General features: G+C 41.3%; 3 protein-coding genes across 3 annotated transcripts; 2 read left to right on the top strand and 1 right to left on the bottom strand.

The window, feature by feature from the left end:
* The first annotated feature begins 3,702 nt into the window (after nt 1-3,702).
* Nucleotides 3,703-5,298, top strand: LOC111599788. Its single transcript, XM_023315563.2, has 3 exons — nt 3,703-4,474; nt 4,527-4,964; nt 5,015-5,298. The coding sequence occupies exons 1-3, from the start codon at nt 3,796-3,798 to the stop codon at nt 5,296-5,298; spliced, it is 1,401 nt and encodes a 466-aa protein (XP_023171331.2). The 5' UTR covers nt 3,703-3,795.
* A 430-nt stretch (nt 5,299-5,728) lies between these two features.
* LOC111599809 (myosin-9) lies at nt 5,729-8,245 on the top strand. Its single transcript, XM_023315593.2, has 6 exons — nt 5,729-6,075; nt 6,133-6,575; nt 6,635-7,329; nt 7,389-7,641; nt 7,700-7,952; nt 8,011-8,245. Exons 1-6 carry the CDS (start codon nt 6,006-6,008, stop codon nt 8,136-8,138), a joined length of 1,842 nt encoding a protein of 613 aa, XP_023171361.1. The 5' UTR covers nt 5,729-6,005; the 3' UTR covers nt 8,139-8,245.
* Nucleotides 8,246-11,987: 3,742 nt separating this feature from the next.
* Nucleotides 11,988-13,305, bottom strand: LOC111599789 (peritrophin-44). Its single transcript, XM_023315564.2, has 2 exons — nt 13,090-13,305; nt 11,988-13,030 (listed from the first exon to the last, which is right to left on the bottom strand). Exons 1-2 carry the CDS (start codon nt 13,094-13,096, stop codon nt 11,988-11,990), a joined length of 1,050 nt encoding a protein of 349 aa, XP_023171332.2. The 5' UTR covers nt 13,097-13,305.
* Nucleotides 13,306-24,448: the final 11,143 nt, after the last annotated feature.

Raw genomic sequence — 24,448 nt, 5'->3', positions numbered from 1 at the left:
ATATTTCATAAACTGCACTCCCCATATAATCGCTGATTGTGAGTTATGTTATTCATAGGACATGCCGCAAATTGGGCGAAAACATGTAATGTCGTCAATATTTATTAATAAATAATATTAATAAATATACTATATTTATGTTTATTAATTTGTTAGGACTTCTGTGTAATTTTATATGCTTTTATAATAATACGTAAGTATTAAAAGGAAACGTTAGAGTTAGAATAGACTTCGCATTTCTAGATTTGTTAAATAAAATCAAATGAGTTTTGTATGTAAATGAGCCTAACGCCATTTATCTTATATCTTATATAAATATCTTTATATAATTAGCTTATATAATTAAATGAGGCTAGGCAATATTAGCCAATTGCAGTTGAATCATGCCTCATGAGTCGTTTTATTTTGAAAGCCTTTCATAGGGATGATTTCATGATTAGGTCCATTCATAGAACTATTCAGTCACAGTATTACGTTAAAATGAGAGAAATGCAAAATATTTTATACATATAAAAGGAACAGCTAGTGGGAGATAGCTTTCAAAAGGCTGTTGTGGGAGGGAGCTCTAATTAGAATAATTTCGCGCTGCGCTGCGCTGCTCTGCGTACGCCTGGTAAGTTTTTATACATGTTTCAGCATCTGTCGGCTGGTGCAAAGGTTGCCTGGCTTTCAGGTACTGCCTGCAGGACATACATTCTTACACACAAACGCAAAACAGCCTCGAGTGTGTGTGTGCGTCAAAGAGTATGAGCATATGTGGTAGCTGGTCGACTGCGCTGTGCATGGGCATGACGAGCAAATGTCAGAGCAAGAGGTCACTGAACCTGTCGACGCGACACGGCCTGAACATAATCAACAGGAGCGCCAGCAGCGACATGGCTCCCATAACACACAGAGGACACACACACACAAAGAACACACACTCGCACACACAGATATAATAAGCACACACCACATTATATCTATCACATACAGCGACGCTGATGGCGTTTATCTTTAAATTATAAAATGTAATTAATTTGTAAGAGATGTTTCACTCCCATTCCCATTCGCTTGACTTTGGACTTCGCGCCGCATCTGTAAACTTGTGCCTTATTATTTCCTTATCATTGCCAGTTGCCACATGTGCAGCCTCCCATCAGCGTTTAGCGGCTTAATTTTAATTAATTTGAAAATGTGTTTGATTTGTAGGTTTTGGAGGGTCGGATTCAAGCTTACAATAATTGATTTTCCCATGATGCTAGATTGAGTTTTCCTAAATCTAATCAACGATAAAGATTATAATCTTGTCTTAAAGTCTTTTTTATATTATTATTGAAAATATTAAGTCTAGTTTAATTATTAATAAATTAGTTTCTATTGTGATCTTTCGTTAGTTGAACATATTTTGCTATGCCAAGATCGTGTCGACAATTAAATTAAATAATAAGCTTTCATACTGAAAGTTGCTTTATTTCTAATAATACTAATTCTAATGAATACTTTCACAGCTCTAAGTTCTAAATAAGCTATTCATTGGCTTAAGAAGTCGTTGTGTTCAGGCATGAACATACTGTAGTATATTTAATAACGTATTCATAATACCCGAAGCTATGTGGAGTATTCTGTATATAGATGCGTCATATGCCTAACATATGATAGTGTATACTAAATACGCATATAGTGACATTTGTCCCTACGCATAAACATAGAGCGAACGCAAGATAAGCAAATGTAATATGATCAGCCACTTATGGTCAGACTACAGCAGCGCGGGAGATGCCGCGTACGCACTGCCTAAGGTCTATGCCGCTTGCCTAATGTTTATGCCATATGCACTTATATGCACTTATATACAAGCTATATATAAGAAGCTACATAGCGGAGAGCATAGTATGTCTCCCGCTTGGAGCTCCACTCATTACATAATGTACTTAGGTTAAGAGACGAAATACGCATGAGCCAGGGTATAAGAACTCTTGCTCAGACGAATAAAGACCATTACACAACTGAACACCACCACAGTTATTTGTATTCACATTTTTTGGTCCTTCGAGCCGGAGCCACAAGGCTACGTTTGTGATGTGTACACACGTTGCTTATTTGCTCTTTACAGTTTTTGATGTCTGTCAAGTTGCAGAAAAGCCGGAGACATTTTATTACTTTTGCTCGTATTCTTTTTACATTGGTAAGCTTAATCGCAAATGCTTTCGTTTACTCCCAAACAAACACATAAATCAATTTGGAATTTTTTCAAATCATACTTTGACATGTTTTGCTTTTGCCATTGGATTCGGGAACAGCAAAGTGTCAACAAAATATAACTGAAAGAAAAAGTCACAGACAAGAACAAGAACCAAGTGTCAACAGCTAAAATCTAAAAGGACCAACTTGTGGTTGCACGATGGGCGGATAGTAGGCGGGCCATCGAACAAAGGTATACACTGAACTGGCAAAGTCAATTTGAGAGGCACACACACACACACACACACACGCTGAACTGCAACGGCAAAGCGGAGCGGAAGTGCCGTATTGTGGCACAAATACTATACAAATTAAATGGGGCGAACATTTAAATGGTTTTTGCTTTAAAGCCCAAATTCGCTTCTGTTTGGACCTGCATTTGTGTATTTTTTTGCTATTTGCTTACTTGTTGTTCGCATTTTGTATTTGTTCTCTTCGCATTTTATGCATATTTTTGATTTACATTGCGCTGTTTGCCTTAGCCACCCTACTTGTAGTTCTTGCTGTTGTTCAGCTGCTGGCGCTTAGCCCAATACGTTCAAACAAAGCGATAGGGTCCAGACTGATCAGCTAAAGTATGCCCTTTAACTAAGCCTTAGTTGGCATCGATTTTTTATATATTTTACTAACATTTTTTATTTTTATGTAACGTCATGTTGAGGAAAATGCATTCGCTATCAATTACAATTGGGCTACAACTCTTCTAACTCTTATATATATTGCTTTTTACTTTTATATATTATGTTTTTATTCTTAATTTAAAAAAAATTAAAAAAAAATTAATAAATAATAGTTACCAAGATATCCATAAAATAAAAACAAAATTTAAATTTGTAATCAATGTCTATATCTTATTGAGTTGACAGACATTATAGAAAAGTAATGTAAAGTAGTCCTTATTACTTCTCTAGAATTTATAAAACTATATAAAAAGATATAACTGGCATTGTTGTTCCTTTGGATTAAGTGCAGGGTATAATACGGCTATTCTGGTCAGTGGAGGGTAAACACTTTCTCAATTGTACGCTTTGCTTTTAGTCGACCCTGTGGCTATCTTTCTTGTTGGCAAAAGACTTTTGAAATACCTCAAAGACAACTTGTTGTCAAAGCTACTTGGTTCCCAGGCCACGTTTTCATTTCTGTTTTCCGACTGATAATTACGTATATACTCGCTGATGGGCAATGAGAAAAGTGTAATTAGACACTGGCTAAATTGCTCGTGGAAATAATCGAAGTTTCCGCATCGTGAATCGCAATGAGTTATGAATCTAGAGAACACTAGGGAAATTAAGAGCCAGCTGAATAAAATATAATATCAAAGCACTCGCTCAATGTGTAATTAAAAACAAATGTTGAATGAAAAGCAATCAACATATATTTATATGGAGAATAGTCCGAAGGAAGGAAATCGTTTGAAATAAATGTAAACAACGTTGACAAAAGTAAGCTCATATTACATTGTTAAAGGGATATCTTAAGCCAATTGTAGCTATACATCTAGTAGCCGATCATTCAATAAATATAAATTAATAACATTTTTCCAAATTGTAGTGCACTTAAATATTTTTCAGAATGTTGGAAGGTAGCAAGCACTCGACTCGATGTATAAGTGCGCAAGGTCAATACATTTTCGATTTTAAAACTAAACAACCGCTGCTAAGTCTAGGGGCGATTCCTTATCTGAAGCCTGTCTGCTCGTTGGAATTGGCAAGTGATTTGGAAAACTGCCTAGAAGTCATTAATAGTCCAGCTTCAGAAGAGCTCGTGATGGACTTATCTTGGCCTGCCACCAGACTCAGCACGATTTCATCTAATCATAAACTGAACATTTTTCCCGAGAGTATCGACTATTCAAAATTGTTGTCGTTTGAGTCCGATTCGCCACACGATTCGCATCACAATTCGATGGAACTGACTTTGGAGAAACCGAAGCTAGCACATTACGAAGAGAAGGACAACGACGTATACTTCATAGCAGATATGGATCCAGGTTATGCTGAACTAGAGAAAGTTATCACGTCCGATAATACAGAAGCACCCTCTGTGGTACAGCCCAAGTCTGGAATACTTAACGAAATCTTCAGGAGTAGATTGCTTTCTGCACAGAGTGTGAACGACTTCTTTGTCAATGCTAATCAAATGAGGATTAGAGTCTCATACGATGATATTCTGAAGTGTAGACTATTGACTGCAAATGTTATTAAAGACATTTTACGCGAAGAGCAGCTAGATTTGCCAACAACTCAATCTAGTAAGAGCTCCCATAATTAATTTACGTAGATCCTAATTTTTTTTTCCAAAAGGCATTTCTAGCCACCATTTAGCTTTTTATAAAATTAACCTTTTAAGTTGGCAAAAACTTCATGAGTTTTCTCCGCCCACTTCCGATGAAAATATGAATCATTGCCAGCCAGGTCAAAATTTGAAGCTAATTGGCATGTGTCTTGATAATACTGAAATAAATATTGATTCCCCACAAGAGAAACATTTTGATAATCTAAAGAGTACGAGAGATAATCAAGTGCGAGCTAATGGACATGTAGATGATCTAGAATCAACTGAATCTAATGTGGACTTGACCATTGACCCTGTTGTAACCCGGAATGAGAAGCTCGAAGGAACACTAAAGACGTTCCTCGATATAAGTGATCCAGGAGTTATTAGAAAGACAGGTGTTCAGATATTCCGCAAGGAAACTAAACTTTTCGCTTTTGACAGTAAAAAGCAATGGCTTAAGAAAGGTAAATGAATTAAGAACTCATGAATTTCTAGACAATAATCGAATGCTTAGGCGAAGGCCTGATTGAGGTTTGGAGACAGCCAAGCACTGGGAACTGTTACATTCTACTCTGGGACCAGAACTCACAAGATCTGCTGGTGCATGTGCCCGTAGATGGCAAATGGAGCGTGAAATATTCGGCAAATGCATCCAACAGCTGTCACTGGCTCTACTACAATTTCGCGAATTGTCCTCAAGGAGTTCACCAGCCTCTGTCCTGTAGTTTCACAGACGCAGACGTGGCTTCTCAGTTTGTGCACACTGTGGCCAATTGTGTAAAGACACCCATACATTAATACATATATATATATATATATATATATATATATATATATATATATATATACATATATTTTTGTGTTGTTCAGTTCAGTCAAAATGTTATTCCGTTATCAATTTTGAAAACCAAGTCTTTCATTTATTCATTTCAGATGAGTGTTATTGTGCTAAAATATTGACTATTTTGGAGTTATATAAAAGCGAATAGCTGCTGAGTAGCGTAGCAATACTTCCAGCACGCAAGGCAAGACAGATTTAATTAAATTTAAATTTGAACTTTTCACATAATTATTTCTTAACATTTGTGCACTCTTTTACGCCGCCCTCAATTGAGTCTGCCTGTCTTTGTGAACGTAAGGCCAACATCAACTCATTTGTATCCTAATTTGATCAAACAAAGTTGTATAGCTAAAATTGAAATTGAGCAGGCTTGTTCCCCTGCATAGACCTACACGTTGTGTGGTCTGTCCAATAAGATATGGCAATACTTGAGCATAAGCTATCGATAAATTCAAGTGATTTGGGATGACTTGTGAATAGAAATGTAGAGACTATGCAGGACTATGACTAGGCTCTAGAGACATCGCTGTAGTGTCAGCTGCTTTTGTCAACCAGGCGGTCGCCATGCAAATACTATCGCCATAACAAGTTTGTTTGGTGTATTGATCAAACAAAAGAGCCGCATTCAGTAAAATGTAGAAGCAAACTGACGGCAGCGGACGCCATGGAATCGGAGAAGTTGAATGACTTGAATCGGCAAATCAATGAAATTAAGAAACGAATTCTGCTGGCTGGTGAGGAAACTTAAGTGCACTTATTGAAACTAATTTACATCCCAAGTGTTTGCTCAGAGGGTCAAAAGACGGCCAATGCAGCGGAATGGCAGAAGCAGAATCGAATTAACTGCGACACGATTGGAACTTTGAAAAAGGAAATTAAGGAATTGACGGTTAAGGTAAGTCGACTACGCCATCCGCTACAGCGCTCGGTGGTCATTAAGGATTCCAGCGCTGAGCCGCGTAAGAAGCAGAGTGCCACGCCCAGCATCATTGTGGGTAAGGCTACATATCCAATTGGAGCGAAGAATGCCGAAGATGCGCTTTTCCTGACCGATCTCAAGATAACCGAGAGTCGCAAGCAAATGGATCTGCTGCGTCATCGGTTCAAGACACGACAGCAGCACTTCAGTCGCTTGGTGGAAAAATATCGGGAACTATTGGCTAACAAAGAGGCACAAAGCCAAAATTTGGGTGAGAAGCCACCAGAGACACTCGAGGAGGACGCCAATCGCAAGGTGAGTCCTATCATCATAGAAAAAGGCATCAGACTAAACCGGGCATTGGTCTGACTCAGCTTGTTTGTCAGTTGGAGAATGAGATACATCGCACCAACGTACAGTGGATGGAAGCTGAGCACATACGCAAAAAATATCGTTCTATCGAAGCTTCGCTCATGACCGATGCGGAGCGTTTCGAGCGCAGTTTACGTGAATTGGAGCATTCACTTAGCGAGCAAAAGTCGGAGATCGAACGCCTGCAACAGGTGCACAATGAAGCCATCGAAATGCGAGATGCGGCCAAGGTGGTGCTGCAGCGCCAAGAGCAACAGGCCAATCTCTCACAGAAGACGCGCGAGCGCCAGGCTCTGGACTTTCGAAAGCAGGTGGAGGCGCGTAAGCTGGAGTTGGAGCGCATTGGACGCAAGCTTTTCGCAGAGACCAAGACACTCGTGCATCAGGATAGTGTGGGATCAAGCTCGGGCGATCAGCACACGGCCAAGACTGAGAACGGTGAAGAGGAGCCAGTTTCACAACTCGAGAGCGTGACCAGCGACATGGAGTCCCTGTTTAAGCAGCTTATGGAGGCTTCGGGCGCCACCTCACCCTTCGAAGTCTTTGAGCGCTTCAGCGCCCAAAAGGAGTCAGCTGCACGTCTCACATATTTACGCAAAGCAGCTGAAGCCGAAAAAGCCAATTTGGAGGCAGAACGTGAGGCACTTGCCAGCGAGTTGGAGGCTTCAAAGTTTTCGGATGTCAAAGAGAGTGAAGTGTAAGTTGAATAGTGCTGAAAAATGTCCACTTAAATAATCATCCAATTCTGATGGATAGCAATCAGGAGATCATCGAACAAATAAAAAACAACATTGCTGCAATGGAAGAAGAACGCAAGAAAGACACAGATGCCGCTGACAAGTCCTTGGGTGTGCTCAAATATCTGAAGGAGCGCATTTGCGAGATGATATTCAAGGTGCAGGAAGTGGATGAGAACAACATTGACATGCGAGAACGTAAGCTGCACATCACCGTAGCAGAGCTGCCCAACTTCCTGGCACATGTGGCGCAGGACGAGGACCTAATTGAGGTAAATAGCACATCCTACTCTAGCAGCTGGGCTATTGCAATAATTTGAGTTTTATCAGATCCTTAAGCTGAAAATCAAACGCTGCCAAGAGCTCAGCAAAGCAGACGATATACCACCACTTGAAATACCCAATCTGGACTTAGAAGACGAAGAGGAGGACTTGTACCCGTTGGAGCCACCCAAATCGCCGTCCGTGCCCGAGGGCGAGAAGCCGCAGCCAATGCCCATGTGTTATTACAACTTATTCGCAGGACGCTCGCAGCGAGCGGCAGGCACTTCGTCGTCCTCGCCAGAACAGGCGCCGGCAGCAGGTAGGTTAACCAAACCAGTGTAGTCCGGCCAATATTCATCAGACTCTTCTACTCCCAGTGGCCACAGCCGATGATGACAATGAGGTGCCATCTCGCAACTTCTTAAAACGCCAATCTGTGCTCATTGTGGACTCTAAGTCCCGACGGAAACCTTTTAGACCCCCACCTGGTGCCAGGCGCAAATAGTCCCTAGCATACAAAGCGAGGATTATAATAAGCAATTTACAAATAAAGATATTTGCCAATTTTAGGCGTTGCTTGTACTTCTTGGGTCTGTTTGCTCCTGGGAAATGCATATGTCGGACTCTATCGAATCGAACCTATTGTGGCAAATAACAAAACTTATCTATTCTTCTTCCTCCCGAAAATATATTGACAAAACTTGGCATTGAGTTTTTTATTCTCCTTAAAAAAATTCGTATTATAATTGCGGCTTAGAAAACATTAAATGGGTAAAAAGTTTTGTGCCAATTCATAGCTGCAGGGTATTTCAGGTGCGACTAGAAAAGTTGTACAAGCTTTATTTTTTACCTTTGGTATTTGTATTTAAATTGTCAATGGAAACCAATTTTTTAAGACAAAGTTTTTGTTTCATAACTTTTTGAAATTTTGATGGAATTTAGCGCCTCAGGTGGTGGTGGAGTGGCATCCGTCAACGACTACACTAATGGAATGGAATGTTGTCTTAACGACTAAGGAATTTCCCATGGTAATATTATACACACTGAAAGATAACTGTACATGAATAAGTATAATCGCCGCTGATACACATTTGCTGTATGTGTGCATGCTACACTCGAAGTATTACCAGGGGCATGCTGCGGCGTGTGTCTGCAACAAATTGGTATCCCCTTTGAGAGTTATAATACTTATCGAAACATGTCTCGGCCATATTTCAGGATGCTGTCGCTCCGGCTAGATGAATGTCAGCGGCTGCAGCCGAATGACATAACAAATAGCTGTCCGGGCGATGCAGCACACGATGGAGTAGAATAAACAATATTTATTGCAGCAATGAGGAGGAATGGACGGACAGCAAATGAAGTGCAAAGCGCAACAAAGTACGGACCGCGGCTGTCGCAAGAGAAATAACCTTTCAAAAATTGTCTAAGCCAGTGCAAGTCGGGCCGAGGCGAGGCGGGGTCGTCTGCCGTTCTAACTTGCAATAATAAAGCTCAATGCAGCAGCTGAGGACGAGCAATCAACGCCAGACGGACGAAGGCCACGATGGAGCGATGGAGCGTTGTAGGATGCCAGGATGCCAGAGACAGCTCCGGGGTTCAGTGGCGAAGTGCAAACAAAGTCGCCTGATGATCTATTACATGGCCTGTTGCCGGAAGTGCACAGCACCCAGTGAGCAATAGAGAGAAGGCAGGGCCGGGGACTGGTGTTGTGTTGTGTATGTCAACTAAATGTCAACAACGAAGGCATAAGCATCTGGCAAACAGCTATTTGGCAACACAGCCACCAACACAGCGACCCAGCCCGAAACTGAAATGGAAAAAGGAAAGCAAAATGAAACTTCGCAGCAACGGACAGCATCTCATCCCAAGGTAACCAAGTAATCCACCCGGCAGATAGAAAAACAAAAGGCTCACTGTATGCCACAGGGTGAAAGCAATGCCAGGGCTAAGAATTGTTAGGCTGACAAAACCGTTGGCTGGCGCCATTGGCCCTGACAACGCAAAGCTTGGGGTGTGCGTCCTTAGAAATTCAAGGGTAAGGAGAGCGCCTCGGATCGGGAGTGTTTGACTGGAAGACACCCTTTTTTTTCAACTTCAATTAGGCCTATTAGGCAGATGCACCCAAGCATCTTCTGACTACATCTACAGTTTACACAGTCTTTACATCAATTATTAGAAGACTTACTACTAGCTGCTGGAACTATTAAGCATAGCCTAACGAAAAGCTAGATTTACTTGATAAATTCTCTTGTTCATTCCGTCAATTAGTCAAAGCTTGAAAAGCAGTTTAATCACTGAAAAATATTCAGGAAGCAAAATGAAAATTAAGCTTTTCTTCAATAAGGCTGCACAATTATAATGTAAAGTTTTTCAGAGTTCGCAAGCTAGACAATCATGATCGACTCGTTGGCATCTAAAAAATTGATTTTATATTACTAAATATACCTAAATCGATTGTTACCCGATACTAGGAAAGTTGGTACACATTCAACTGCCACGCTAAGGGCCAAGTTTAGCACTGAAAAGTCTTTGGCAAGGGATTGCTCGATTTGTAATCGAAGTCCAGAGGCAGCTGCTGTTTGGCTACCTTAAATGCACCTTGGTGGCTGGCACAGCGACCACGCCCAATTTTATAGCAATTAGGCAGTTCAATCTTGCCATGGCAGTAAATCAAACGCCCATCGATTGCCGAACAGCGACTAATTTTTCGCCAAGCTGCTGTCAGGATCGTGATAAAGTGTGGGCGTGAATACCGGATGGCGATTGAGGTGATGCCGGAGTCGTTCAATAAAACCGCAAAACAATAAATTTAAATTTCTCTTGCGCGAAGTTAAACTTTTTAGCAGTGTATAAACTACAACCAACAGAGCGCAGAGCTCTGGAAAAATATGCGTTTGTATATGTGTGTGTCTGTACATGTGTGTGTGTGTGTGTGTGAGCTTGACAGTCAGGCAAATAAATGAGCGGAAACGGAAACGGTTTGGGTTGCTGTTGGGTCGGTCGCGTCTCTGTCTCGCCCTGGCTCTCCCTCTCTCTCATTCTCTCTCTCTCTTTCGCTCTCTATTTTTCTTCGGCCGCGGGCTGCACAACACTGCGAATGATAAATAACGTAATTTCTTTATAACTTTTCATTCAAATTTTCGGAATGCTTTTTGGCCACGCTTGTTGCTGGTACGCCTTTGGGCCACGTTGGTTCGTTTGGCTGCTTGTTGTTAAGTAAAATAAATTGCGATTCCATGTAATAAAAGTCAATCATAATAATTCAATGACTCATCGTGTTGTTGGCTTCGTTTCGAGGCCACAATGGTTAGCTGAAGCCATTGCCTCGCTCCACTTATCCTCGTACTTAACATCGCCTCTGTCGCCTCTGTTCCTGTTGCCAACGTGGAGTGTGCTAAGCCGAAAACATGAAACATGAGAAATTTATGTGAAGCGCAAAAAATGAAACATTTGCACACCTTGCTCTGAACCCTGTTGTACATTTAAGTAACATTAGACCATATATCGTCTGAGTATGTTCGCTGTTCGTCTAACGATCGAATTTATATCTGATTTATGACCGTTTTAGTCTTCAAATATAAATTTACGTTTACGATTCTTTTATTTATTTTTTGCAAAGCAATGCCATTTTAAGCAAATAAATCACATTTGTCATATCTAGACTGTGTTCTCTATTTTCAGCGATGCTCATGCTAACCTGAATTTTTAACAAATAAATTATGATTATTTTATTATATTTTATGTACATATAACCATATGATAAAACTACTAAATTATTATTTTTAAGCACCACAATTGAGGAATTCTTGTATACGAATATAATTTAAGCCCCTAATATGTCTCCTCCTGAACAAGCACTCACTACTAAAACCACTTTATGAGCTAAAAAGAAGTATAAAGTCCTTGGCTGCGAGTTGACTAACAACCCTCGAATATTGTTAAAGTTCTTGTGCATCTTCCACAGTTTTGCGCGAGCGGCGAAAAATTATGGAAACAAAAAAGTCCTTCGAAACACATTGTGCACCAGCTGTGCCCTGTCCTTAACTACGTACCATTAAAATAGGAGTGTGAAAAAATGCGCTGAAAATGTTGGGTAGGCATAAATTTCGGTCTACGCGTTTCTTGCCTCTGTTTGCTGCTGCTAACTTGGCCTCTGCCCCTTGGTTTGTTTCCGATTCCTTTGAGATATTAAATGAATGAATTAATCATTAACTCTGCGGTATACCCAAAAATCCTAAACAACCAGCAAAAGGCTGAAATAATCTGTACATTGCCTTTTTATAATTATAAATGTTTGGTAATTTATTAAAGAGAAGTGCAATTATGTGGTACGCTGACGCGTCGAGACATATTAATCTTCCATATAGCATACAGTATAATTTGGAAAATCCTTGCTGCAGACACTTCTTCTTTCATCAAAGTATGGATATGCTTCCGAGCACTTGATAATATTATGGGATATCTGATTATTACACTGAATATATTCGGAGCAGCCTGTGTTTATTGCGGCGACAAAGGTCGCGTTCAGATTGCCACAGCGATCGTAGGGGCAGCTATAAGACTCGGGTCTTACACACCTTTGACTCCACCACTGGAAATGTGTGCCATGTGGACAACTGCGCCATTTGCCAACAAAGTGTTTCGAGTTGCACTCGTAGTAGCCGTGGCAAGTCTCTGCATCAGAAATGAGTACAACTCCGGAATCGTTATCTGGGTAGAAGCTGGCACACACAGAGACGTGCACGGACGGAGGCGGATACTTGACGGGCTTATAGCTGCTTCCATCAGGCGGACAATATTTTGGCTGAGTTGGCTGGCACCGGTCTCTCTTATAGTTGTAATAACGGGCACCTGTGCAGGCCCGTCTAATGCCTCTTCCGCCCTCGCACTCCAGGTAGAGGCCGCAGTTCAGTGGGTCGCCAACGGTAGTGCCACTTTGCATGTAGGCACATATGGAAACAGTTTCCTGTGGACATCCGTTGCCACTTGAAACACATGTCTGCAGCCTGTTGCTAAACACAAAGCCTTCGGCACAGAAACGCTGTCCATAATTATTGCCCTCGTTATCACATTTATTGTACGTTGTGCAGTCTAACGGGTCGGCAAAGTACTCTTCACTCTGGCTCTGGGCGCAAAGCTCCCAGTACTGAGGAGCACATCGTACCAGATGGGCTTTGTCACACCTACCAGACTGTGAATCGTAATACAGATTGTTATGGCACCGTCCACGAGCCGCAAGCTTATTATTTTTGCAGTAGCCCCAGCTCTGGCAATCTCTGGGGTCACCAACGTAGCCGCTTCTGGGCCAAAAGTTGCAGAGTTGTTCCACGGACAGGCCGCACGCTTGCCACAGTTGCACAGCCAAGAAGATGGCATTTAACCACCGGCTGGAGACTAGGATAAAAGAATTTCAGTCACTTCTCTGGCCACGCAGCTCGCTTCACAATTTCTACCTTTCATACCGCTGCAACTACTCCATTCGGTATTATCAAAGCAACTAACTGAGCTGTGAGATGTGAATATTCAGACCGCGATTCACTCCCAAGAACCAATTAGTCGTAACTTGTACCCTTCAAAATTCGGGCTTCTGATAAGAGTAGCAAGAACAACAATGAAGTGCAGCATTTTTTAAGAAACTCGAAGAGCTCAATGAGAACGTAACTGAGTTTGTCTGCTGATAAGGTTTCAATTACAATCGTACTGCTTGCGACTTGTGTCTGCCCCAGCTAAATACTCGAGCATGTTCAGACATACTTATAGCCGAGCCATTTTAGTAATACTTCTGCTCACTTACCCCGACAAATCTGCATGCATGCGATATTTTAAGTGCTTATCAGATTCAAGGAGCCGTGTTATCACTAACTCAATTTCTTTACCATCTGCTTACGCTATCCATGTGACATTTTTATGTTCAGACTCCTTTCCGAACTGCACTTCAGTTTCTTACACTAAGCGAGTGGCACAAGTAACGTAATTCAAGAATACCCAAAGAGAACAACAACAAAACTGCGAAAGAGTACAAAAAAACGCAAGTTGGAGCCAGCCTGCTTAAGCTAAGGTTCGACTCGAACATACCCTGCACTCGAACAGCCATTTTAAATTTTCTAAATTTCATTTAAATGCACAAAGACGAAACCTGCTTTGGCTTTGTGGTAGGTCAGTATACCCCTTCGCTACTGGTTCACGCTGAGTATAGACTATGAGCCAGATGCAAAAGATGCTCATTCGTTTGTCTGGTTAAGAGTGTGTGTAGCTGGCGCCTTCGCCTTGCTGTCGCCGTCGTGCAGCCAATGTAAACGGCTTAGCTTCGGCCCGTTGCGTTTATTGACATTTTATGCTTAAGGACATGTTTAATATCCTCATCGCGCTTTTAATATAACCGCGAAGCAGGCGTTGCCACCATCTTACTCAACAGCTCTTCAAGGAGCTGTTCGAGCAGAAGATATTCGTTAGTTTATTGGTTGCAGGAAGCTTGATTTTTAGGGTCCATAAGATAATGCTTTTGTGAAGTCTACAAATTTAAGGAAAATAACGGACCTCGAATGTATTATTCAACTCCATTGTAAATTCACTCCTGTCTTGGGTAGCACATATCGAAGTGGCTGTTGGTGTGCGTGTGTGCGTGTTTTGAGGGAAAACAGAAACGACATAGATGTCGATGTCGATGTTGACGTCGATGGCTCGCTGCCTACGAGCAAATGCAAATGGATGGAGCTTGGGACAGTGGGCCCTTTGCTTTTACCACTTCCGCTGTACAATGCCAGCAGTCCCAACAGCGGCGCCATTTGCTTCCGTTTCCGCTTGCCGTACGACATTTATGGAGCTCATCATGCCCGGCCAACCTCTTGTCCTTTACTCTTTATTCAATCAGTGGCTGGCTGCCTTACAGCGGGGACTGACATCCTCTTCATACTGCTGCGAAATGGCAAATTGCGCGGCTGACTTTGGGCCTCGAGCTCCATGTCCTTGCCCGTCGCTGTAATGTCTGTTATGTCCACTCATCCATTCCATTCTTTTATTCCACGATGTTTCTTTTGTTGCATGCCTGCTTTTTGTGTTCTTCGCTCGGTTGCTCCTGTAATTTTTTCCACATGTTCACGGCTTGAATATTTTATGGGCTTAAGTGCTTTCAGTTAGAGTCCTTTGCATAGGTCCTGTGCGTTTTGCACCTTTCACTCTACTCCACACAAGACCTCTCAGCAAAAAAAAACATTTGATTATTTTTCTGCACGCTCGAAGATATAGACATTATTTACTGTTGCTCCAAGTAAATTGCAATGCTGAAGTAGCTCGCATAAATACCACAAGATGCTGGAATAATAAACTTTTATACGCAATTGTTTGCCATATCAAAACTGAAGTTAATTGACATCTGAGCTCTGCTTAATTATTAGGAAGTCCAAATTGATTGGCAGGCAAGTGATGTAACTTGTTATTCTGCGCCCGTGGTAAATATAATAAGAGAATATTCCAGGTAGCCTTCAAATGGTATATAGTTTCATCTCTACTTCGTCTCGACCACAGACAATTCGAAAATTAATTCAATTATTTTCTGACACTTGCGTTACAAATGAAATTTCAAGCTGTTCATAAACCAACAAACAAGACTTTATCTCTGAATCTGTCTGTCAACTTTTGATTTTGATTAAAGGGTAGCTGGAGTCGTGTAAGTGTTCCTAAAGTAAAATATATTTTTAATTAGCTAATTTAATAGACATTCACATGGACAACGATATAAACCTACGAGGGGAACATTTATTTATAGCAAGCTTATATTAATAGGATATCTCATCTCTTGCAGTCCACTGAAATGATCAGAAATAGAGAATTCGCTGTCACCTGGACCATATAAATCATTATAATTAGGATAAATATGCAATGAAAAGCTAAATGTGCCGCGCAAAGCACAAAAAGGACGGCGAACCGAGTGAACACACGTTTGACCAAGATACAGAAGCAGGAAGAGGGAAAGAGAGAGAGAGAGAGAGTGAGTAAGAGAGAGAGAAAGTCTGGCCAAGTTCGAGCTGAATGGTGCCAAGGGTCGACTAGGCGAGCACCCTCAACAGACCGAGTAAGCAATTCAAACGAGCGACGACTGTTCATAAACAGGAACGAGCTCAATGAGATGCAAAGGACGATAAACAAACCCACAAGCGCCTCGAATGTGCCGACAGTGGAATAAGGTTAAGATCCCTCCACTCGCCAACCTAAAGGACAAAGCTCAAAACGAAACGTTGCAAAAAAAGGTTGCCAAGCAGCGAGAAGAAAAATGCAAGAGCAGCCACCAAGTCATATATATTTTTTCTCTCAAAGTCAAGCTGAGAACGCCAACTAACAGAAGCCCGAAAGAAGCCACGAGTCAGAGTTTGAGTCTGGGAAAAATTATGGGAGCTTTGTCTCTGCGGTCGGGTCGGAGGCTGGAGCAGGCGTGGCACGTACTTGGAGTATTTTGGCAAAATTAAAATTTATGAACAGATAAAAACGCGTTAATGGGCACTCGGTGGGGTCAAGCACGGTGAGCGGGCACGTGGAGCTCGGAGCGGTACGTGTGTAACAGTTTGTTGAGCTTGGCAAGTGAACGCACCACGGCAAATAAATGAGACAAGACAACGTCCACAACTTGAGCTATAAACGCTGCATTTTTATTTTTCGGAACGCAACTTATATAGATGGGCAGCCAACCCACTTTCTAAGTGCCGTACTTGAGCACTCCTTACAGAGCGGGACATTAAAAGCACATGAAAATACTTTAAAGAAAATACTTTAAGTTTTTCAGCACGAACTCGATAACAAAATACTTTGGCATTCCACATAACACAGCCCGCACATGTTAACCTCAAATATTAATTTGAAACTTGAAGAATTAGCAGATGATATACTCAAAATTGATTCTGCTGAGCCTGAACTCCGTTGGGAATGCCAAAAAGGTGTTTATACTTCTGAGATACTTTTATTGCTCCTTCGTACACGACTAAGTAGATACGTGTTGAGTTGGGCCACGTGTTGTTATTTATGTTCTGCTTCCAGTTGGCCATTATCCTCTGCTAAAAATCATATTTTCGCTCTTGAAACAATGTCAAGTTGTCGAGCACAGTTTTAAGTGGGCTCTACCCGCTGTGCCACGGCCAAGCAACCCATCAGCCCAGCTGTAAAGACCAAAAGGCTGCCTAATGGTGTTTAGATGTTGTTGTTCGGCTTCGGCGCTCGTCCTTCGCAGTTGCCAGTGCCATGCACATGCACAGTGGGCATCAGGCACTCTTACAGAATGCAAATATACCCGTAAGTGGCACTGGAACTAGAACTGGAACTGGAGCTGGAGCTAGTGCTGGTACTGTTGCTGGCACTGGCCCTGAGCTCGAGTGGCAGCATAATGTGCTTAGTTGGCCCAAACGAGGCAAGCGCGTCGCCTGTGCCGTTTAATGACCTTTTAAATGTACGTCTAATTATGTTTACGTGCCGTTTCGACTGACAACCAAAAATGTTAGCACGAATGACTGAATTTTAAAGCGCATTATTTAGGTACGCTTTGGAGCTTCTGGCTGACCCAAATCCCCAGGCCAAGTCTATGTGTTGGCCTCCTCTTAATTATGTAACTTTTGGGCCACTCTTAGCGCCAGTTTGACATCTCTGCTGATGTAGGCAGCAGCGCCTAGCACATAGCGCGTTAAATTTTAATGCCAGTCCACTAAGCAACAGGCTTCTCATCACCCGACTAGTTAGTCTGCTATTTTCGAATTATGCGGTTAACATATCAACATGTGTCCAAGATGCCGAGTTCTCCAAGGATCTATGCGAATGTGAAATGAAGGATGCGTGCTGTCAGCAGGTGTGAAATAGCTATGCAAAGTTTTTGTCATTAAACAAACTTTGGAACTATTTCCCTTATATTTATCGTTTTTGGCAGCAAAGTCAAAAAGGTATTTCCCATGCCAAGGGCCATTACTCTTTACCTTCTCAGGCAACATAGCTTGGTAATATTAAATTGTAATTACAAATTCCTAAACTGAATGTCTAAGGAAATCCGAAAAGTTTCTATTCCAAAATATTGCCAAATTCAAACACTAAATTGGCTGCCCAAATAGAAGTGAAGAAGAGTTGAGTGACTTAATTATAGTTGGTGAGACGAAGAGAGTCAAGTTAAAAAGAAAGACTCAATATTTTGCTTTTCTTTACATTTTGATTATAAATTATTCAGAGTTCTTGGGATTCCCGGCCACCTTGCGATTCGCTTGACATGTATTAATATTAATTACTTCGAAGTCAGCCGCAGCTACATGCGGTTCCCTGGAAATGTTTCAAATAAATTCGCATATTGCCCCGACGTGTTAATGAACACTTGTCTGAACAGCAGCTGCGATAAGACTATCGGGTAACACAATCTTCAAATTGTGAATCCCTCAATGATATATATCTTTTTAATAACACTCGAAGAAAGCGGCAATGTCTGCGTCGATTTGGCACTGGCATCTATTCAATCGAGCTGATTACACTTATTTCACCAACTTCTCTGTTCCATTTGGCATTTAATGGAAAATAAAACGAAAGCTGCGACATAAGTGCTTTTCAGAAGTAGTTAAAACGAATGGGATATCTTTAATTTTGCGAGTGACTCAATACTTCAACAAACTTTACTTAAGCAGACACTGCTTAATGGAAACGTGAGGAGGAAGCACCACGTTCGTGACGTGACAGTTTGACGGGTAATTACGTTATGCAGATTATTGCCGAAGTAGATTACTCAATTAATTAGCTCATGACATAATTCACACTTGAAGTTACATTAAAAACTCTTAAACATTAAAGTAAAATATATATACAAATAATTGAAAAAATATATATATTTAGTAATATAATGCAGAGCTCATTATACAGTTTGCTATAATCAGAATAAAGCTAAAAAATCAAACTCTGCATCTGTCTATCTGCAGATAAGTCGATATCTTTATAACTCATATACATGCAGCTTACTCATTTGTAGGGTATATTCGAGTCAAGCACTTCCTCACTCATGTAGCTGTGATCTTATATTTCTTATATTTTCGAGTTTCACACTATGTTCTCCTTTGTGCTGCCACCTGGGCATTGTGACTGAGTGATATATTTAAAATAAAATGCATTGGCAAAGGGAAAAAAGGAAAGCAGCATTAAAATTCCTGGAAGTAGGCCCCTAATGAGGAAAACTCATTTGGGTAAAAGCTTGGTGACAAAGGGGTCCACCATTAAAAAGCATTATAATAAATACTTATCACAGGGCGGGTGGAGCCGCAGGAACGCAACATTGGCGCTGTCGTATATATGCCACGCCCACCCATTGCCAGACCGCCCATATGTGTGGAGAGCAAATGTCGTAAAACAAATGTAAAGTGAAATTGCTTTTGCCGCTACCCACGACCTGCAGACTTCACTCCTCACAAATATGCGCTATATATATATATGTGTGTGTGTGGGTGGGTGTGCGGGTGTGTGGGTGTGTGTATGCGTGTCGACAGTCGGATGCGGAAACGGATGTGAAAAGTGCAGTCATAAATGCGCTGCCTCCCTTTGTATAAGACTTTAATAATTGTCGAGTTAGTTGGGTAGGCGATGCCAACGCCAACGCCAACGCCAACGCCAACGCCAACGCCAACGCCGACGACGAGAAAGAGATGAAAATTTGAAACTCGCGTATTTTCTTTTATTTTACGGCCATTCTTCTCATGTTTTTCGGCACCCGCTTTCTCGCCAGCTGTTTCCAAGAGCCTGTGCTTTCTAATTATGACAAATGCTAAAATATTGCCCATGTGTGTGTGTTTCTGTGTGTGTGTGTGGGTGACTGCGTGCATGTGTTGGTTGGTTTGCCCAATGGCAATACACGTCAGCAAGTGTGTCGTTTAGGGATTTCTGATTTGGTACTTTATGCGTATATGCGTTTGTGTGTTTGTTTTTTTCACCAGTATTTCATTTAAGTCCCAAAGTAAATATTAAAATCCGCAAATCCGCACAACACGTCATCTGAATCAAATCCTTATTGACGCCACTTTGTTGTTGCTGGCTCAACGTTAGGAGCTCAGCAATGTTGTGTTATGGCAGCCTCAGATCAACAATGCTAAACTTTTATGTCATCAACTAAATATATATTATTTTGGCCGCTTTCTAAAAAAAAAGAATTTAGGAGCTATGTACTAGTATTACTAAGAATTTTTAATATTTCTGCATGAATATTTATTTTTTATGCTTTTACATAAATTTTGAAACGGAATTCTTTCTTATAATGATTAAATCTACAAATATTCCCAAATATCCCAATTTCAAGTATATGCAAATCGAAGTACTCAATACTTCTTAATAGGCTAAAATAAAATCTTGTACACGGCTAAGTGGGTACAACAAAGACTCATAAAAAGAAAGTTAATGTGAATAAGAAAACGGTTTGCCAACTCGATATTCAAGCAAAATATCCATTCACAATGATTTCACTTTGCTCGAGTGGCATAAAAAAGTTTCATTTTGAGAGTGGATATTAACTCATAATCAAATTACGCACTCTTCATTTAAAAATGTCATACAAATTGAATCTTGAAGATATGAAATAGAGAAGAAAATGATGATAATCTGATGTGAAATGTGATGAAAGAAGAATAGGCGTCTGCACGGTAAATTGAGTTGGATGAAGTTTTGCTGGATTCTCGATGTTTAATATTGTCATCTCTCGTCGAATGGAGGTTCTGGCGAACTTTGCTCTCGGGCATAATAAATAAGCCTCACTGTTACGCAAGCATTCAATATTTTCAATTATATGCACGTATCCCCAAGCCCATTAAAGTCGCCTCGCCTCGCCTCGCCTCGCCTCGCCTCGCCTCGCCTGTGCCTCTGCTGCGCTACTCCATCTGAGTTATACGTACTTTCGATGCCATTGTTGTTGTTGGTCAACTTGTTGGCCAGTGAAATATAAAGTTTAAATTGAATTTTTGCGGCATGTCATTGTTCACAGCCGGCATCTATCGACCATTCACATGTTCATGCGGAGCATTGGGAGTCAGCCCGCCCGTACTTAACTTTTGAACCACTCCTGTTCGATCATGCCCTGCCCCGCACTTGGCACACGGAAATGCGTTTCTAATTCAATTTTATGTCAACAAGCAACAAAAAGGCATTCCACCCGTATCGCACCGTATGCTGCCACAAACAGAAGAGCGGTCTCACGCAACTGTTCTGCACCCACACGCAGGCAAATAACTAGTTTTTACAATGCTGCAAATTATTTCGCTATAATTGATATCTTTTAATTTGCGGAAAGTGCCGAGCGACGCGCTGGTGTTAGTTTAGTGAATGTTTTCAAATTCGTCGGGCAACAGGAATTTCATTGAGCAGCATATGGCTCTGATTTTAATTTGTTCCCAGTCAAGTGTATGTAAACGACTATTCTGAATTGCAAAAACTGAACGAGTGCATCAATTAATTCGTTGAATCCTAATCTAAATAGCTGAGTACTGAAACGAAATTCAAAGTATTTATACCAATTATGCAGAGAGTGAATTTCATATAGAAAATTAGTTGAGCTACTTTGGCAAATCTTCGTCTCACAAGCGTTGGCAATTAGTCTGGGTGAAGAGGAAGCTTGCTACACTCTTCAGAGCTCAGTGGCGATAATCTCACAAATCCGGAAACTCAAATTGAAAAACAGTATTAAAGTTAAAAACACTTTTGGCAGTTGCCAAGTATTTATAAAGTGCTTTGCTCAAATTACGCTTAATTTTTCATCTCTTGTCTGTCGGTATGCACAATTTAGCAGCAGCAGCAGCAGCAGCAGCAGCAACTTCGAGTGCTGAGTGTTTACAGAGCAAATTGCTCGCCTCACCATTGACTTGCCGCGAGCTAAAAATTGTGCCAAATGCGATTGTTGTCTGACTTCCCCTACATGTGCAGCAGAGTAATTTCCATGAAAGGGGAATCGCATTATGTAAACAGATACCACTTAACTGATAAATTAGACAGTGCAAACGTGTGTAACTTTTGATGTCGATGAGGCTAGGTAATAGAATAGATAAAATGATATAAATGTATTCGTCAGATACTTAAGGCTACTCCTCCAATATAGAGCACCAGTTATCCAGTTGTATTCTATAGATATCTCAAAGTAAATCATAGCACAAAGTTACAAATTAAATTGGCTTTTGCAAAAAGTGTAAAACAACTCCCAAATGAATTTCCCAAATTATCTTTTAAAATTACTTTGTGTAAGCAACTTTTTCATACAACGAATTTCCACAGATTTTCCAAACTTACGCATAAAGTTTCACAAGCTGACTCGATGCAGGCCAGCTCAAAGGCAATTACTAAAATAAATTCATATAAAAATAAACTCATCTGAGCCCAGTTCGCCAATTACGGAGCTAAGTTCCTTAGTTTATTATTTTTAGTGCTAAAAATCTTTGAATTTTCAATTAGATTAATAAGCTGCGCTTGCCAAGAAGCCGGGGTCGAGTTTTGTACTGCGTAGCCTTTTGAGTGTTGCGAGTGGCAACTCTGTGTGGCCATGGAAATCGGGTTCCGAAATGTTTGGACAGCATGTGGAAGCTGCGTACCCTGCACCTCGCTTTAATTAACTACTGGCCACCAGTTGCTACGCTACGTGCTTATGTAATTCTCGTCGTTTTAATTACAAAACTCGACAAGCTGACGACGGCACTGTTGAGGCTTTAAGTAGGGGCTGGGAGTTGAGAGCTGATAGCCAAGAGCTGAGGTCGGTAAATCGAAAGCCGAGACCCGGGACCCTTTGTCCAGAGTCGGGCTCAGTGAGTTCGCTCGTTTAATTCACTTGCTACAAGTCTCGTAAAATTAACGTAGCATACTCTACGGGGCGCCAAAGCCAGCTCTGAGCCGCTTAGCATTGTTTTCCGCGCCTCCTGCCCAGCGCCGGTGGCAGTCGTCGCTCCAGCCTTGGGTAAGTCATTGCCATCATGAGTAACATGGTTGCGGCTGTGGTTACCGACCGTTGCCTGAAGCCAGGGTCGCAAATACAACAGCACGATCCCGTGTAAGCGATTTACCACTCGTTCAGGCCGCTTAGTGAGTGGAACTGCTGCCTCAACGCATTTGACCGGCACTCGACTGCGGCGGACTTTGCATTGGCTCAAAAGCCTTTTTGCATTTAAATTGATGGCGCTTTCGCCAACACCGCTGGTCAGGCCACTCACAAAGAACAACCCACTCCACAGGCCCCACAGCCTCGGCCAGGTCGATTGCCTTCATGACGAACTTCCACTTTTCGTTGTTCTTGCGCTACACACACTTAATTATACACTTTAATTGGCATGACATCAACGCAGCGTGATATAAACCACACCCAAGACTCCTCCCAGCAGTTGGCCTCCTTGCTGCCCAGGCACCAGCCAGGCTCAGTTTTCAGTTCGGAGGAGCCGTACAAACGACTTTGGACAAATGGAAACCTATTGAAATTTAAATTCTCATTTGTGGCTAAGCTTCAGACTCGGCTTTAGTACTTTGAGCTGTGATTTTCTGCCTGCTGTTTAACATAATTTGCGAAAGTTGAGTTCACTTTAAATTTAAATTTATTGAAACTGAACTACCTGATGCTCAGAGTTAGCCAACTGCTTCGAGTAGCTAATGGCCCATTTTCTGGCTGTGAATCGATAGCTCGAAGAATTTCCTTAAATAATTAAGAAACAACTGAAGTCGAAACTATTTCACTGCAAGCGGTCCAAGTAGAGAGATCAAATAAAAGCAATGAGAAACGAAATTCATGCAAAACAGAAGCGAGGTAATATCTTTAAGTTTTAGTTTTATTTTGCAGTAGTACATCATTAAATTGACTTTCTCAGGTTTGCTCACTTGACTTGATGTTGCCCCAGGGAACATAAGCGAGACGTGTCAAGTTTCTGCTTCACAGCCTCTAGTCTTATTGCTCATGATCAAATGGCAAGTCTTTTTAAGCATTTCAACGGCTGATTAAAATCGTTAGCTAAATCACTCTTGCTTGGTCACTCCATATAATAGTTATATGACTTGACTTACTTCATTCGCAGCAAAAGGCTTATTAAAGCAAAGCGCATACTTGATGAATATTGAAATATAAATATTTAATTTGAGTTGTAGCAGAGTGAAATATGGTCACCCTGCTCATTGCGTGAGGTATATCTGCGCCTTCTATTTGTCAAAGTTGTTTTCGCAATTTGCCACTATGACAACAATAATTAATACATGCTGCACATATGCCTGCCGGCGCAAGGCATAACGAAGTAGAAACGAGATGTGTTTCTGCCGTCTATTTTGACTTTCGCCACGTACCCAAGCAGACTGCCATATGTGAGGATGATAAAAACAACAACGAAATAACAACAGACAACAATAACAAGAGGAAGGAGCTCGGCTTCATAGATGAAGCAATGGCAACAGGCTCTGCGCTTCATTTTTAATAAAAGTAAATCACAGCATGTGCGCGGCTGTTGAAAGTGGCAACTGATTTCGTCAATTGTTTTGCTTGAGGAAACAGCCGAGAGCGAGAGGGTCTCTGAGAGCAACAAGAAGTAGCAACTCAATCAAGAAAGTAGATGCTGTAAATTTGCTTTACTGACTTTAAGCAGATGATTTAAATATGTAGTACCCTGAGCCTAATGAATATTTATGACTTGATTTTTTAATGAGCGCATCCAGCCTTACTATTTCTGGTTTGCGAGGCCAACAAAATGCATAAATAGTTGAGCAACTGAACTCGACGCTGGAGTCTACAGGCAAATGAGCAAATGAGTGAATGAGCAGACAGCTCAAGTGAATATAGTATGTTGGCTTTGGTGTTATACATAGAGTATTTAA

This window comes from Drosophila hydei, unplaced genomic scaffold, assembly GCF_003285905.1.
Source record: "Drosophila hydei strain 15085-1641.00,03,60 unplaced genomic scaffold, DhydRS2 tig00000001-arrow-pilon, whole genome shotgun sequence".
NCBI classification, from domain to species: domain Eukaryota; kingdom Metazoa; phylum Arthropoda; class Insecta; order Diptera; family Drosophilidae; genus Drosophila; species Drosophila hydei.
This window is presented reverse-complemented; position numbering and strand designations above follow the sequence as displayed.